This window comes from Gigantopelta aegis, chromosome 4 (assembly GCF_016097555.1).
Source record: "Gigantopelta aegis isolate Gae_Host chromosome 4, Gae_host_genome, whole genome shotgun sequence".
Taxonomy (NCBI): Eukaryota; Metazoa; Mollusca; class Gastropoda; order Neomphalida; family Peltospiridae; genus Gigantopelta; species Gigantopelta aegis.
Window position 1 is genome coordinate 38,644,170 of NC_054702.1, and position 18,566 is coordinate 38,662,735.

Consider the following 18,566-nt stretch of genomic DNA (forward strand, 5'->3'; position numbering starts at 1 on the left):
AACGTTAGACGCAAGCGTTTATGACGTCATATAATGCCGTTCAGCACAATGCCATGTACACATAACGCATATTATGGTTAAAAATATCTATTGGTTCAACTTCAGATAATTTCACTTGGGACATAAACATGATACGAAATGGAAGCTCATTTAATATCCTAGAAGGAAGGAAATGTTTCATTTAACGACGCACTCAACACATTTTATTTCACAGTTATATGGCGTCAGACATATGGTTAAGAACCACACAGATATTGAAAGAGGAATCCCGCTGTCACCACTTCGTGGGCTACTCTTTACGATTAGCAGCAAATTGCAAAGAAAAATACATTGTCACACATTACCACCAATCATGTACGGTTACAGATCGAGTTTCACTTTCATGTTTATTTACTATTTATTTTACAGAGTTTTGTCCCTTGAACTTAAGAGGTACGAACATTTGTTGGGCAATATAGGAGACATGTATTGCTTTAGCAGAACTCTCAAAATGCGTGTTATATTGTGTTTAATAGTATAAATTATTAATAATAAAAAAAAACAACACCCATATAATTAGCTGCTGCTGGGCATAATCAGCGGTTTTCCGCAAGAAGGAAGGAAGGACATGTTTTATTTAACGACACACTCAGCACACACAGATTATAAACCCATGTTACGGTTCATGTGCCCATAGAACGGGTTCGGGCACTAACAACATACATGGTTAAGGACCACACAGATATTGAAAGAGGAAACCGCATCTGCTGTCTCCAGTTCATGGGCTCCGGCTCTTGCGCGATATAGCAGCAAAATGAAAATCTTTACATATTGTTTTAATTCTTCACCATCCCAGTGCAGGGTACCCATACATGTGTCCACGGCCTATAGGGAACGTGATGAATGAACTACCAGTCGTGGTGAGACCTCAGCTGGATTTACGGTTATGTGAATCGGACATATGGGACCACACAGATATTGAAAGGGAAATTGATCCCAGATCGACCGCTTGCGATTAGCAGCAATGAGCACTTGCACCACTAGGCAGGGTACGTCCCGGCCTTTAATACCAGTCGTGGTCACTAACGAGGAATCGTGGGCCCACCGACTTGAAAGCAGCATCGATACCACTAGAAAGAAGGCCTTGCATATATGTGCATTCCTGTAGATGATAAGTGCAGATACCGTTCATACCCTTGAGTTTGTTATGTGGGGGCAAAGGTTTTTCGACCGAGCGTAGACCAAACAATTGTAATTCGAATCCACTCCCCCAACCTCACTCCAAATGTTTTCTTTAGACGACTTTCTGCTCGAACAGGACCCACCATTGAACTCTCCGGAAACAAACGAATCAGTATTTCCGAATAAGTACGAACACCTCCGAATTGCAAACATGGCTACCTTGACGACAGCAGGTGCTAATTGTAAATAGTGACAGTGTTTCTGTATTTGTTGGAGATATCATGACCAAAGACTGCTAATACTTCAGGAATAAAATCCCGTTCTTCACCGTAAGTTTATAATGTTTATGCAAATAGTAGATTTATCTTTATCAATAATTATTATTCGTAAAATCTATTGGTAAAACATGCAGTTGGTAGTTACTGAAAGAAACCGTACCGACAAATTCTGTAGTTATTAAGTTAATCGTTATGTATGGACATGGACGTAACAATATTTTCCAGATATTGTTTTCAAAATTTAAAAATAAATCATCGTTATTTCAAATGTTTTAACATTTTTATTGTAAAAAGAGGGATCCCATTCGGTCACTGTCATTTAAAGATGAGTGAAAATAAATGCTATGCAAGCATGGATGATGGATATTTCAGACCACAGCCAAAGGTACAGAGGGAGCATTAGTTTTTTTGGGGTACCGTGCTTGCTGTTACATATCCTGGAGTAATCAATAGTCGTGCACCTAAGAACACACAGTAAAATAAACAGTGAACCGAAAAGAAAATTTCCAAATATTATTTACTTAAATACTTGGTCCTTTGCTGTATGTAGCACACTGTTTGTTATTAATATCAAATTTGAAATGGCGGAGAAATGTTTAAAGTTTGTTGTTGGAAAATTTATTTTGTTAATATAATGAAGCAAGTACTTAAATCAGGATTTAGTGAGTACTGTATGTTATACATTTTTAGTTTGTGTGCCAATTTGTTGTACTATTTCGGTTGTAAAATGGTTGAAACATGGTACCACTAGTTTTGAATACGGCCAGCTATATATAGGATGATGTAACCATTTTCGGACTTAGTAAAAAACCCACACTTTCTACGTCTGTTTGGACTAGTGGCATGGTTACTGAATCACTAATACTGGTTAATTAAATGCTTTATTTTTGAAGAAAATTGTATGTACCAGTATATATATTTAGCTTAGAACAATAGCCACCTGGTCCAGAGATGTTTTGTTTTCAATTAACTGAAGCTGTGTATATATAGAGAAAGAGTGTTTTTTGGTATCATCAGTATCATATATTAGGAATAAAACTTGTATTATGCGAGCCTCTGGTGAGCATAATACATTATTTTTATTCCTAATATATGATATTAACAATACCAAAAAAAAGGGGGTAATAATCTCTTTATCATATAATCTCAAGCTTAATAACATGTTTTTGTAAATTGTACTCGCAACTTTAATTCCAGTCCGCCATTACTAGATATTCAAATGAAGTAAGAATATGTGGCATGGCATATATTTTAATGGAAATGACATCAAACTAGAATGACATCATTTTGGATGTCCTTACATCAAATTAAACAAGTGCTTAACATTTTTTGTTTTCTGAACTCTGGATAGCTTTCAGTGTAAAATTGCTATTGAAGTGTTTTTATGTGATGACTATGAATGCAAAAGTCAATTATGGAGTGTCACCCTAGTGTGTTTGGTTAAATGTCAATAAATCTAGTGTCATGACCTCGTTTAATTTACATCTAATTTGCAGTTATCAAATTCTTAAAGTATGTGATCTGAAAATATATGCTTTGATTGCACTGAAAATGTAAGATATTAGATGATATATATATATATATATATATATATATATATATATATATATATATATTATCCACATGGTTCAACATAACCGAGTTAATAATAATCATACGAAATCACACGTGTAATAACAAGTGTGGTGATGTAATTTTGGGAAGCGACGTCATAACATGATGTTGCTTCTCCAGTCCTAGCTCAGACTTTGCATGTGGAATATGACGTCATTTCGTCGTTTCCATCTAGTTGTGATTGAAACATTTTGAGACGGTCCTTGTTATTCATAAAAAATACCAATAATAATATGGATAATAAAGAAATTATTACACTCGCATGTGTGTCGTACTGATTTTACGAAACTCGTGTCAGGATTTATGTATTACCCTCGCTCTTGCTCGGGCAATACCAAAATCCTGACACTCGTTTCGTAAAATCAGTACGACACATAAGCTCGTATAATAATCTCAGTATATGTATCGGTAATGAAATTAGACCTTACAGTTTAAGGGGAGTTTTCACTATCACTCCCCATCACTCTCCTGAGATTAGTTAAGAGAGTCTGAGTAATTGTTTACCCCCCACCCTTAGCTTGTGAATTGTTTTGGTATCAGTATGATAACTTAAATGGCTCCCAATAATCTATACAAGTTAATGAAGCAATTAATCACTCCCCTAATGTTTTTTTACGTCAGGGTTTGTGAACTATTTTGTTTTACTATTATTTTGTTTTTGTAATATTGCAATAATTATATGCCACATCTAAGTTATCATTACTATAAATGTTTATATTTAAAAATATTTTTGAGTATTTAGTAAATATTTTAATACCTTTAGGTTACTTGTTATATTTACAGACAACAATGGAGACCTCAGAATATACAGAACCAGTCCCCTCTGTGCAGGCACCACTGCCAAATCTGTTGGGTGAGGTACTGGAGAGGGACGTCACATTCTGTGTGGACACGTCGGGAAGTATGTACCGCTGTCTGCACGTCATAAAGGAGCAACTTATAGAAACTCTCATGAACCACGCCCAGAGAGGAGACACAACGTTCAACATCATTGAATTTAATTCTGAAGTGACGCAGTGGGCCGACAAGTTGGTAAAGTGCACGCCCGAGACGGTGGCGGTTGCTGTCGAATGGATCAACAAACTATCGGCCACCACCGGCACGAACACCCAAGACGCCTTGCTGACCGCACTGAGTGACCCCCATTGTCGGGCGGTGTATCTGATCACCGACGGTTTGCCCGACCAGCATCCCGAAGACATACTGGACAATGTGGCCACCGTGGTTGACAACCGGCCCATCCACTGCATCTATCTTGCACATGAGAAAGCCGACGAAGCAGCGACAGAATTTCTCGAAGATCTGGCCATCGAGAGTTATGGCTCGTTTCATATCGTGTCGTTATCAACTCACGGCTGCGTCGAGAAGATCACGCCAATATACAGATCCGACCACGGTTCAGGGAGGGTTATTAGGACTGTTGAAAATGTTATACGGAAAACCGGATGTTAAGATGTGCAGTGTTGCCACAACGCTCGCGGTTGATCCAGAGACAGAGTACATCCTGGCACCGAGAACTGCATCGCTGAGTCACTGGCTTCACCCCCCGCCCTGGTGGCCACCGATGTACCCATCCCGGTACTACTACCCTTCGTACTGGAGTCGGTACCGACCAGCCAAGTCGTGGCTGAAGGCCCAGGATGCACTGAATGATGAGATTGAGTTTTCTCCTGGTGCTGGTGCTCTGCTGGTGGGGAAGAAAGTTATGGCAAGAAGAATGGATAATGGTTACTTTTATCTGGGAAATGTTCAAAGTCAGGTTGGTGTACCGGTTATATTTTTTTAATTTTTTTTTGTATTTATTATTATTTATTATTTATGAGATAAAGATGAAGCAAGTACTTTTTAGTGAGTAGCATAATTTCATATTTATAGTATTTACATGTATGTTATGTAGATTTATTCTTTAAAGCTTATGGTCGATGGGTGTCATAAAGTACATATGCAGTTAGTTGCGTTTTTTTTTTTTTTTTTTTTTTTTTTTTAACTCTACCCTTTGTCCCATGTATATATTTTGTACATTCCATCACTATATCCCTCTGTCCTCAATAAAGCTACACAATACAAGACACCATTTGAAACTTTATTATAGTATCTACAGTATGTACATTTGAATTTTTCTTTTGCAGATCTTATCGGACAAGTTTCTTATAGCCTTTGGTCCAAATAAGCATGGGAAGTACAAGGAAACCACATACCAAGACACATATGTGTGGGACATTATAGACTTTTTTGATTCTAAACGACACACAATTCTAACCGGTGATAGGGTTCTAGCTCCGTGGGAGCCGGAAGGAGAGCGGTACGGGCCTGGGATAGTCATCGATGGCCACGAGAAACGCATAAATGAAGGTGAGATGAATTAATTTTAAATTAAAGCACTGACTGTGACACTAAACAGTGTACACAGGTGGGATTTAGCGCTTACCTCAGGTGTTTTTGGTCATAATATCGAACCTCCTCGATGGATGCATTGAGTACTGGTTTTTCCTGTCCCAGTGTCCTACAGCTGGTATATATAGGGAATAACTGGTTACTGTCTTAAGATATCAGCTTTATCCTACAAAAGGTTAGAATGGCGAATGCAGTGAGGTTTGACCTGAGCAGGACAAAGCCAATATTTTAAGACAGTAACCAGTTATTTCTTTTATCCTGAAATCCTACAGGGATATTCAGAAAATCGTTATTTATTCCAGTTTTGTGTATGCAAATCGAGTATTGTCAACCTAGCAAGGCTTTTGCCGTATTTCATACAAGATACATGATGTCATTATTTGTAAGATGCTAGCTATATTCTGTCACATTAAAAAAGCGTTTCCAAGCTCTAATTCATAAATAAATATACAAGTTTTGTATTGTTATCGCAAAACTAAAAGTTATTTGTATTTACTGTACTTCAACAAATGATTTAAAGAGTGTGTTTTTTGAAAATCTAGTCTGAAATACTCTAGTCGAATTGGGCTTATGTTACGTGACCTATATTTTTGGTCAGTGACTGAAAATATAGAGTTTTATCTAGTCATCATATCTTGCCAATGTATACAGTGATTGTGGGATAAAAAAGGACATGGTATGTGCCATGCTGTCTGTGGAAAAGTGCATTTTAAGATCCCTTGCTGTTAATGGAAAAAAAATATAACAGCTTTCCTCTGAAGACAATGTTTCAGAAGTACTACATTTGACAGCCAATAGCTGATGATTAATTAATCAGTGTGCTCTAGTGGTGTCATTAAACAAAACAAACTATATAGCTAAACAGTGTACATGTAGAAACTAAATAAGAAATGCATGTGTTGGAGTATTTTGTTGAATTTTCTTTGAAAATGCACAGCGATGTTAATTTGGTCAATTAAAATAGCCCTGTAATATGTTTGTCTATAAAAGTGAACTGTCCAAACTGGCACCTGTGTTATGAGTATTTCTGTTTAAACTGGCATAATCTTGGAGTCCCATTCAGTGACAGTAACTTGGGTGAAACCTGTCTATTCCATCACTCTGTGTATACTGGCACATCCTGTCGGGGCTCCCCTTGAAGCCAGTTTAAATTGAGTGTATAAGCCTATCCTAAACTTGCAGAGATATCTTACCTTATACAGTCTGTGTTTTATTAATTATTTTAGAGGAAAATAATCAAATAAGTTTCCTAAAAAATAGTACTAACTCACTATTTTGTGATCTCATAGTGCAATGTAAACTGACATGCAAGGATGATGTGATTTTGCTCAAGTAATCAAAGTGAATTAATAGGCCCCTATATCTTTAAACTGAGTTGGGATTGGTTTATACACATAACTGATTAATAACAATGAGATTTTCCACAATTACACTAAATTTGAATAATTTTCTAACCTTCAGGTCCCAGCGACAAAACGATAACCGTCACGTTCAGCGATGGCAAAACCGAAACGGTGCCTTTGGATGTGGCTCTTTGGATTCCGGAGCCAGTTTATGAGAGACTCGCACTGGAGTTGAAGATGCCACGAGAAGCCAGGGAAACACTTCAGACCCAGAGGGACTATCCCTCGGAGAACCTCACGGGTTACCCCACCTCGGGTGCAGTTGCTTCCCCTGCCGTCTACCCGCGAGCTGCAACAGTTGTGATGGATTCGGACCCAGTCTTCATAAACAGCCTGTATCACTGCGCACCGTACGCCCCTTTCTACCCTCGACCGGTCATGTGTCATTATCAGAACAACAAACCAAGCAAAGTGGTGAAGTCGGCGGTGAAAAAGCGAGGACGTGAACGCCGTCATTCCGGGAACGAACATAACCCAGAAGGAGCTGGATGAAAAGGTCACATCCCAGCTGATGGAACACAAATTGTTTCTGGACGAGAGAGAGAATGAGAAAGTCCAGCCGGGCAAGAAGCTACTGAAGAAACGTGAAAAACAGCTTGAGAATTCACTGAAGAAATCGGTCACCTTCAACGAGGCCGAACTGCTGAAACAAGAACTGAATTACAGTGCCAACAATGCCGATGATATTTGCGTCCATGACTTGGACTACGAGGACAGAGAGATGATCTCGCCAGAGAATGGTGACATCGATGTGGAAGAAGATGTTAGGAGGAGGGATGATGTCACGAGTACGGGAGTGAACATGGATTCAAGTCTGCTGTTCCACAGGTCACGTAGTCTAGGCAGACGGCCGCCGTGGAGGTACTGGAACAGGGATCCCAGTCCCACGAAGGCTGAAGCGAAGAGCCGACACGGACCGTTCAGGGAAACTGCTCTGCAGGCCCCGCTGGAGGCTAGAGACCAGCGCATGCTCAATGGCAGTGGTAATATTTCATTCTGTAATTATTGTTAGAAATATGTATCAAATTTACAGAATGTCGGCCAATGGACAATATTTTTATTTTTTTTAATCACTGCAACGACTAGATTGTAGTCTGGCAATAAATGGGCGTGGAATATAGCTCAGTAGCCGAGCACTCACTTTAGAAGGGATGGATTATAAGACCTATAAAACTGTATTCTGGCAATAAATGGGCGTGGAATATAGCTCAGTAGCCGAGCACTCACTTTAGAAGGGATGGATTATAAGACCTATAAAACTGTATTCTGGCAATAAATGGGCGTGGAATATAGCTCAGTAGCCGAGCATTCACTTTAGAAGGGATGGATTATAAGACCTATAAAACTGTAGTCTGGCAATAAATGGGCGTGGAATATAGCTCAGTAGCCGAGCACTCACTTTAGAAGGGATGGATTATAAGACCTATAAAACGGGTCTGGCAATAAATAGGCGTGGAATATAACTCAGTAGCCGAGCACTCACATTAGAAGGAATGGATTATAAGACCTATAAAACTGTAGTCTGGCAATAAATAGGCATGGAATATAACTCAGTAGCCGAGCACTCACATTAGAAGGAATGGATTATAAGACCTATGAAACTGTAGTCTGGCAGTAAATAGGCCGTGGAATATAACTCAGTAGCCGAGCACTCACATTAGAAGGAATAAGACGTATAAAACACATCATCGTAACCAGACAGGGCTGTATAAAGAAGCCTATTTTGTATTGTTTTATAAACACAAATGTTCAGCATTATAAATGTATGTAGGTATGCATATGTAAGAAAACAACAAATAGCCCAGCTTTGTAGATTTGGCCCAAATTCTTTGTCTTTCTGTTAGTAAATAACATTGGTCAAGATGCTGGAAGGGCAAATGTCATATAAAGACTGAGTGCACACTATTTGTACCCATGCTTAGATTCTGGAAATTTCATAGGAATTTACCGGTACTGTTTAATCAGTTGGAATATATTATCTGCATTAATACTGTTATTTTACCATTGAACATCACTCGCTGTTTACATCACACCAAAAATGTATTATTTTCCATTTTAAAAGTGAGAAGCAGGATGCTCTATTTTTCTATTTTTTATGTTTTCTAAAGTATTACAAAAACATCATGACAAGCCTATATGTGGTATGAAACCGCCAATATCAATAACATTTGATATTGATAACATTCAATTTAAAAACAACAACAAAAAATGCTTTAGTAAATTATCATATTTTTACATGGTGAGGAAAGATTTCATCTTTAAAAAAATAATTTGCCTATATTTTTTACTCTACAACAGAAATATATAACTACAGTGAAACCCTTCTAAACCGAACACCCTCGGAACCAAGTAAAAAGTCTGGTTTTAAGAGGTATCCAATTTACAGAGGTTCTCTTCTGTATAGATATTTAAAAAATGGCCACGAAAAACGTCTGGTTTTGTGGGAATTCCAGTTTACAGAGGGTCTGATTTTAAGAGGTTTCACTGTATACCATATTTATATCATTTTATGCCTGGTGTGTCTACAGCATCTTTACCGTAACTGTATCTATGCGTCTTTTAAATAAACTTTTATTTGTGGGTGTTGGGTATATATTATAGAGGATATTTCATACTTCATCTCGTGAAGTTTGCAATCATATCACAATCGTTGAGCAAGTGCGACTCGTGAGATATGATTGCAAACCTCACTGGATGAGATATAAATCATATTTGACAAAAAACAAATTTTCTCTTTATTATATAACTTTTGGCAATTTACCTTTATTTTTAAAATGCCAACAGCAAAATAGTTCCGGGTTTCTTAAAGTGAAGATAACACTTTCTACGATAGCACTTTCTACGAAATTTTCACTCTAAAATGTGTTATCGTCACTGAGTGACTGATAACACTTTTATTTCACTGATATTTTAAGATATTTCACTAAATGTTATATAATAAAAAAACCAATTGCCTCCTGTCTGTCCTATGAAATCATTTGATATTGTTACTGTATTTTATTTTGTTTCATTTCCTCAGTGGAATGGCCGAGCTCAGCCTTCAGATATGTCGATCAGTTTGCCAAGCATGACTATTCCAACTCCGTGGAGCTGCTCTTCAAGAAACCTAGACCACCACCGGCTTCAGGGGATGTCCAGAGAGATTCTGGGGGCGGTGTGGCTGCGTCGTTAGGTTACCGTGTGGAATCCACGAGTCCAGAAGAGGCACGCAGGGAATACAGGTATTTATGTTTGCATTTAGTAAGTTTTGCATATCTGGAGGATTTATTTATAGAGATTAATATTGGGTGCACTATTGACGTTTTTAGCTCTATCCTAAGATATACATTTATTTGAATACAGCTGAAGATAATCCCAAATTAATTATATTATTGGCTTGTCAAGGCTTCTTTTGGGTGTGTAGTCACAATTACATAAAAATTACATCAATATATCTTGTAAAAAATATATTGAAAAAAATAATGAAAAAACACTTATTGGTATTTTAAGATTGACTCAGGATATTTTAAAGTTTCGCATTGGTTCTAAATGTCAGTCATAATATTGTTGGTACGTGTATTTCATTTGATTTTTTTAATGCACGGAAAAGTGATTTCTCAGAACTGATCATATCAAGGAAAGCAGCAGGCATCATAATTATATTATTTTATGCCTGGTGGGTCTTCAGTATCTTTACATTAACCTTATATTTGTACATCTTTTAAATAAATAAACTTTTATTAACAATTGTCTCCTGTCTCTCCCATATAATCAGTTCCGACATAATAGTTAAGTTTATAATCAGAATTATTAATTACGATCCATACATAATCATATGGTTTATATCTATTTCACTGTGTACTATATTGTATTTCCAATAACGAATAAAAAGTGTTATTCCGTATACTTTTGCTTTAGCATAAGCGCTGCAAATAATCTTGCAAAATACCTACCATATATTAAAAGTTCCAAACTTTATTAAAACAAAGCATGACATCATTATTCATTACATGACTTCATTCATGATCATTTTCAACATGCCATTACTCTGTTACAGTCTAGGATCATTTTTCTTTTAGCCAAAAAAGATTTTAATGCTGGATTTTCAATAATGTTTATAAAATTAAAATAGCCTTTATGGGAAATGAAAACATACATAATGTCATCTTCTGATATTTGACTACAGCTTGGCAAAAAATAAGTGTTTTGTTTTGTTTTTAATTTCATGTTATTATAAAATGAACCTTTAAAATAATAATGCTCACTTTACTTTATTATTAAGTTAATGTTTTAAATACTATTACTACTGCAGGCGGCAAAAGATCGTTGAGCGCCAGGCGGAGTGGGAGAACCGTGTGTGCGAGACGGAGAGCATGAAGCAGGCCATGCAGGACCAGCACCACGAGCGAATCCTCCACCAGCTGGCCCTGGAGCGTGAACGACAGATGGGTGAGAAGAACGCCATCCTGCAGGCGCGGGAGGCAAAGAAGAACATCAGCCGCGAGCTGCGGGCCCGCATCGAGGAGAACCAGAAGAGGGAGATGGAGATAGAGGAGCAGAGGATCAAGGCCATGAGACTGAGGAGGGAGCAGCGGGAGGCCCTCGAGGCTCAGAGGGACAAGGAAATCGCTGACACGGTCGAAAGAAGACAGGTTAGTGGGGTCTTACCGTTTATTAATTGACGTTATGTCTGTGGGTGGGGGTGCAGGATGTGGTAAAGATTTTGTTTAAAGTGTGATAGGTCAGAGAATTCATTCCATTTCAGCCCTCTACATTGCGACTGATTTTGTCCTTTGGTGACTAAAACATTTACAGGTCGATATGTTTTTATTTTTCATAATTTTTGACAAAATATTCAGTTTAAGTTTTAAAAGATGAAAGAAATTAAAAGTACCTTTTGTCAGATATATCATATAAAAAAAATGAATCTTGGGTATGATTTATGTATGGTGTACAAAGCAAAAACAAGGATGCTTTTACTTGATCCTGTTAGTGTCCAGTTTAGAGGGTTTCACTGTATATTTAAAATAAGGGGAACATCATAGGTGAAGAAAGGTTTACTAGTAATACCATAGAATTTGAGTCTTTCCCTGACAAACAAGCAGAGGCTTGTGCTTTCTTCAAAGATGGATAATCTATAGTGAATAACTAGCTAATGACGTTGGATATCGGGCTTTATCCTGTGATGGTAAGAATTGGAATTTCTCATGCGGCCTGAACAGGATAAAGCAGATATCCCACGTCATTAACTACTTGGGGCAGGACATAGCCCAGTGGTATAGCGCTCGCTTGATGCGAGGTTGGTTTGGAATCGATCCCTATCAGTGGGCCCATTGGGCTATTTCTCGCTCCAGCCAGTGCACCACAACTCGTGCATCAAAGGCTGTGGTATGTGCTATCCTGTCTATGGGATGGTGCATATAAAAGATCCTTTGCTGGTAATCAAAAAGAGTAGCCCATGAAGTGGCGACAGCGGGTTTCCTCCCTCAATATCTGTATGGTCCTTAACCATATGTCCGACGCCATATAACCGTAAATAAAATGTGTTGAGAGCGTCGTTAAATAAACCATTTCCTTCATTAACTACATGTACATGTAGTTATTATCTTTGTCCTGCAGACCATAAAAGTAATGGAAAAAGCTTTTATTTCGTTATTTCAGCCACATTGTAATGTAGCTACATGTATTTGTGTGACGTCACATGAGTGACATCAAAAGTCATATCATGTTACTATACGGATATGACTTACTTTATCCGTCATCATATCTGTCAATAGAAACGGTGGTTGCAGGATAAAAAGTCGTCCATCACTTCGCTTTATTAAGTAGGGTGAGCAGCTTTAAACTATTAACACTTAATACAGTATAATTTAGTTCATAAATGTTTATATTTCTTTATTTGCAGCAAATTAAAGTTCAGAAATCTCAGGCCAGACTGGATGCCAGGGTTGCCCAGCTAGACGAAGAGGACACAGCAAATACGACTCACCAGAACAAAATGCAGAGTGCCAAGGCACAGAGATTGAAACATTTCCAGACTATTGAACAGGGTGCCCAAAAGATGAAGGATTTAAGAATAGGTGTCAAGGTTCAGCAACAAGACATGCTTAGATCTCAGATATTTCCATAATACAATCTTATCAATTAACATGGCTATATATATATATACATGTATTTAGAGTGTGTGAGAGAGAGAGACCATTTAAGAATAGGTGTCACGGTTCAGCAACAAGACATGCTTAGATCTCAGATATTTCCATAATACAATCTTGTCAATTAACATAGCTATATATATATATATACATGTATTTAGAGTGTGTGAGAGAGAGAGAGAGAGAGACCATTTAAGAAACCCAAAACAAAACCCTCCAATAATTATCGCTTTCTGTATTTTAGCTATTGTTTAATAGTCTGTCAGTTTGTAAACTATTATATTATTTTTTGTTTAATTTTTCATAAAATATTAGGAAAAGAATTATGGCTGGGTTGATGAAATGGTGTGATTTTAGCAATAGGTATTTTTTGAGAGACACTGTAAACCCATTTTGATATAATTATTAACCAAAATGTAGTGCCGTTGCACGCTCAATATCCCATGCTTGGCACACTAAACATTGGACATCCAGTTTTCCAAATCCTGTATCCATCCATGACATGGGAAAAAAAACTGTGATATTTTTATACCTCTTAGCTGATGATGTTAACTCTTAAAAGAAAGAAAGTAGTGTCCCTGTATTACCGTTATTTCAAATCTGTTTGTAGCACAGATACATGTAGGTGGGTAATTTATACAGTGAACCCTATTTAAACCGGACCCTGAACAAACCTGTCCAAACCAGCTAAGTTTCATGGTCCCAAATTTTTTAAATTCTAAAATGCGACTCTCTGAACACTGGATTCTGTGTCAGTCAGATTCTGTGTCAATTGGATTCTGTGTCGATCAGATTCTGTGTCAATCAGATATTTATTGAGTCCCCAGGGTGATCTGGTTTCACTATAGATCTTTCAAATCCACTTTTAGTACATGATCATTAACGGTTATTAATTTATCATAAAGCTACTGTTGTTGCCTTTAATTGTTTAAAAATACACAAATAACATATTCTTATGATGTTCAATTTTGTTCCCTGGTATATAATAAATTCTGAAAATGGATAATTTGAGGTAGAATACATATTGATATTCTGTATCTTCATTTGAACTATTTTATTGTGTAGAAATTCTTTGAAGTTTATGTCATAGTTGTTATAAAGTTATGAACAACTAGATTACACCATCCACTCTATGATTAGCAGTATGTTTATTTTTGTTTTTGAGTCGTATGTCATTTATTGATATAATTTTATGTGTCTGAATTTTATTAGTTCCCCATTAAGGTTTTATTTATGTTCTGTTGTGTCTTTTAATCACACACTGGAAACACTCTTCATTGATTCATGCGTATGTGCATAAATAATTCCATATGCATCTAGGTGCAACTCGTAATCTTTTTGTTGAAGATTTTAAGACTTAGCATACATGTACTAGTGTGTAATCTCCATGAAACAAAGTGTATTGCAGTGATTCTTCACTTCAGTCTTTACTCATTTTATGTTTACATGTAATGATCATGTTTAGCAACTGTGTGCTAATGAACTATTCCATTTCTAGGCACATTTTTTATAATTTACTGTCTATCATGAACTTCTTATGGACAGTGTATTTAGATTGATTTTTACAGTCAATTCTTTGGTTTTCAGTTTTTACTCCTTTTAATAAGAGTTATTTTCCTTTATACTATACTAGTTCTGGGGTATTGGTTTACTTATTATTAAACTATACCTTGCAACAGTTGTTGACAGATGTGTCTGTGAATGAACATTTTATGATGGCTGTGATAATTCTCCTTTTCTTCTATTTATTGTTTACTGTGTAGCATGCCTGTTAGTGGTAATGTACATGTATGTTTAATATATTTCAGATATATTTATGACTATTGTACATTTATTAAACTTGTGAATTTACTAATCAAATATGAAATCATAACTGTGATTTCTTAGTGTGATTTGCAGTAACAGTTTGAAACATGCAACCAGTCTTTCTCTTTTCAATCAGTGCACAACAATTTGTATGTAAAATGCTGTGGTAGGTGCTGTCCTTTTGATGAAACTGCACATAAAAAGAACCCATACTTCTTATGGGTACTAACAGTAGCCTTGTGGAGGTAGCAGATTTCTTCTACTGTTCTCTAGACTACTTGTCACAACTGCAACATGTTGGGCATTTATCAGCCACTGTTATGTTGTGAACATGCAGTTTTCCTTTTTTATAAGCATTGAAAGATGCTAGGAACACACGGCTTTCAGATGGAAGCCTAGGAGCCAATGCATACGGTATTACATGGGTCTCGCTACATGTCATAAGCAATGGCGGGCCTGCCATCTTTTAAGACTAATTTCCAATATGCCCGCCATCCATTGGCAGCGATAGTAATATCTGCCATCCGTTTATTTAGGTCGCCATCCAAAATCACAAGTCGTGTCATCGTCTTGAACTACCATCGTTTTCAAGACATTTTCGAAGTACTTGTACCCTGCAAATCTTGGGTACCATCCCTTCCTATAAGTGGAACCAGCTCTTCCGATTCCCTCCCTCCCTTTCCTGAATACTGGAGAGACCACTGTATTATACATACCAACTCATCCTCAGGGTGGGAGGAGAGGCGCCACCCTTACCTCCACCTACTTCTAAGGCTTATTCCTTGATAATGTGTAAGAATGTCAAAATGAATTATAATGCATGGGTGAACATGCATCAGTCAAACTACTAACTGAAGAAAACTTTGGCTTTAATATTCTAAATTTCTAAATTGGCCTCAGCAATTAGAAAATCCCTGTCCCGAGTCAGACCCTGCGATCCTATCAGAGGCCGGACTCGGGATAGGCGTGTTTGAAACCATAGTCGTATAAGGACACGTTAAACCAGTTAATAATAATAATGCAACAAACTAGCTAAAATACATGTATATATTTTATTGATTACTAAGCCTCTTTGAAAAGTAGCTTCTGGAAAATCTGAGCTTCGTGACCCGTCTTACTCTATACAGCAAACCATAAATGTTTGGTGTATTAATTGAATTGGATGCTGCAGATTGTTACTACAAGTTGAGAATTCACCTCAAAGCTTTAGACATTTATGCATGTGATGGGTGTTATTTATTCTGTAGTTGCATTAGAACCATTGATCTCATTAAATTAGTCATGTTGTGTTTTAAGAAATCAACTTGTGTTGCTGTTGTTGGTTTATAAAATACTTACGCTATTGCTAATTACAGGGTGCAAACACTATATCCTGTCTTGTCTGGAGTGCCTTAACATACCTGTTATTCTAACTGTATATAGGTCTGTATACTAGTAGTAGTGTTGTAACAACGTAAAATAATCTGAGCTAATTTGAAGCAGGATTATTATAGTCTAACCTGTGTTATTAAGCACCCACCAAAAGGAGTATCAAAAAGTGGCCTTTTTAGACAGGTGGATGCTTAATTGAGGCCTGTTCATACTATAGTAGATGATATGGGAGAATTAAAATGTGGCCTTTACAGAGGTGGCTGCTTAATACAGGTGCCCGATAGAGCAGGTTTAACTATTTGTAGTCTCCACCTTTTTGTTTTGTTATTGTGTACATCTGTACATGAACAGCCATGTAAAACAAAGTGGAGCACCAATGTATGGTGATTGGGTTGTTGGGGTCATGAGAAAGGGTTCATGGGATCTGGAGTAATCTTCACTAATGTCATTATTGGGCCCTTGGATGTTTGAATTTGGTAAAACAATCTGATTCTTTTCTCCTTTTTAATATTATGTTAGGTGGGTGTGTGTGTGATAAAACTGCACAGTATGAACTTCTTCACCTAATCAAAGTTTTCAAGCCACCAAAATTGTTTGGCTATAGAAAATTAACTGATTTATTCTCACGGTAGACCATCTCTGGTGTGCCCATATGTCCATTAACTTATTTTTTGGGGGACATCTTAATGTTATCTTTATCAAATTTTATTAGTTAAATGTACAAAGCCTGCCACTATTAGGTCATTTTGATAATTTTGATAATTAAATATAAAAGCTTAATCTGGTTTAAAAAATAATCTTTTTTTTTTTTTTTTTTTATTATTATTATTATTTTTTTTTTATCAAATCCTCAAGGCTGTTTGAATAAATTACAGTATGATCTGCGTTTCAAAATACAGAATTGACCTAGACTGACTGTGCTGTAACTAACATTATTTGCATTGTCATTACACTATGGTAGCCTTTTAATTTAATTACCATGCAGGGTCCCGTTTTACCTAGCGATCTTAGCGCTAAGATCACCTTGAGTGATTATTGTAGTTATGCACTTTATGTGATCTTAGTGCTAAGATCGCTTTATAAAATGCAGCCCAGGCTAATAATAAAGTTAATTTGATGTCTTGACCTGTGGAATCTGATCATGCTCTGAAGTTTTCATTGTTAAAACCAAAAATGAAACCATGAAGCGAATTAAACTTCGAAATAGCTTTTGAGAAATTTGTATTATTTATAGTACAGTTTTTGGGGTTGTTTTTTTGATACTCTGACTTGATACTCTGCAGTTATATTTTGTTTTTTATTGAATGCCTTATTAAAATCAATGATTTTGTTTATCAGCATTAGATTAATGTGCCTTTCTTATTTATATCCCCCACACAGATAGTTTTTATCTCTATCTTTCTGGTTTTAATTTTATTCTCGGGTTTGTTAGTGACAGTGTTGAGTAGCAAAGATTTTATACAAAATACTACAGATTACCAAAACATGGTCGACTGATATTTTCAGCTGATTTGAAATTTGTTTTAAAATGTAAATATGGTATCTACTTATGTTCATAGTTACCATTTACAAATAGATTTTTTAAATATCTGTCTATTGTGCAGTCTTTTGTTAGTTCTTTGATTGTTACTTATAAGCATGCATGTGGCAAATAACGAGAATCATTAAAACAAATTTGCATGCTTTATGTTTACAAAATTGAATGATTGTTACTATATGTAGCATTCCTTCATCTGCATATTTTCATGTTTGCTAACCGATCATCTCTTTAAATTCTATTTTGTTGGCGTTTGTTTTAAATTCAATTGTAAAAACGTCATGAAGGGACAGTTCCTGTCGGTTTTGTTTTGGCAAGGTTTTTGTTATTTAAGAGAATTTAAGATTGTTGACTTCTGAAAATAAACTTTGTAGAAGAGATTTACTTCAGTGTATTTATTTTATTACTGGATGAAGGACACACTCAACACATTTTATTTACGGTTATATTGTGTCGGACATATGGTTAAGGACAACACAGATATTGTGAGAGAAAACCCACTGTCGCCACTTCATGGGTTACTCTTTTTCGATTAGCAGCAAGGGATCTTTTATATGTACCATCCCACAGACAGAATAACACATACCACGGCCTTTAATATACCAGTCGTGGTGCACTGGCTAGAGCGAGAAAGAGCCCAATGGGCCCACTGATGGGGACCAATCCCAGACCGACCGCACATCGAGCGGGCACTTTACCACTGGGCTACGTCCCGCCCTTATTACTGGATTACTTTATATTAAATAGGCTGTATCTATTCTCAATCACAGTGTAATAAGACGTTATGGATATAGTAAACCAAATAACTTCCAGCTGGGTCAAAGTTTTGATAGAGAAGTGAACACCTCAAGTCCTGTGATTGATGATAAAT

At 36.7% G+C, this 18,566-nt stretch overlaps 1 protein-coding gene across 1 annotated transcript; it reads left to right on the top strand.

Moving 5' to 3' along the window:
- Window positions 1–1,391: 1,391 nt before the first annotated feature.
- On the top strand, window positions 1,392–18,079 carry LOC121370516. Its single transcript, XM_041495799.1, is given in 9 exon segments — window positions 1,392–1,490; window positions 3,837–4,496; window positions 4,498–4,812; window positions 5,183–5,405; window positions 6,909–7,279; window positions 7,281–7,833; window positions 9,870–10,071; window positions 11,142–11,481; window positions 12,735–18,079. Coding segments are annotated over 8 exon segments (2,883 nt in total). The 5' UTR covers window positions 1,392–1,490; window positions 3,837–3,842; the 3' UTR covers window positions 12,960–18,079.
- The last annotated feature ends 487 nt before the right edge of the window (window positions 18,080–18,566 follow it).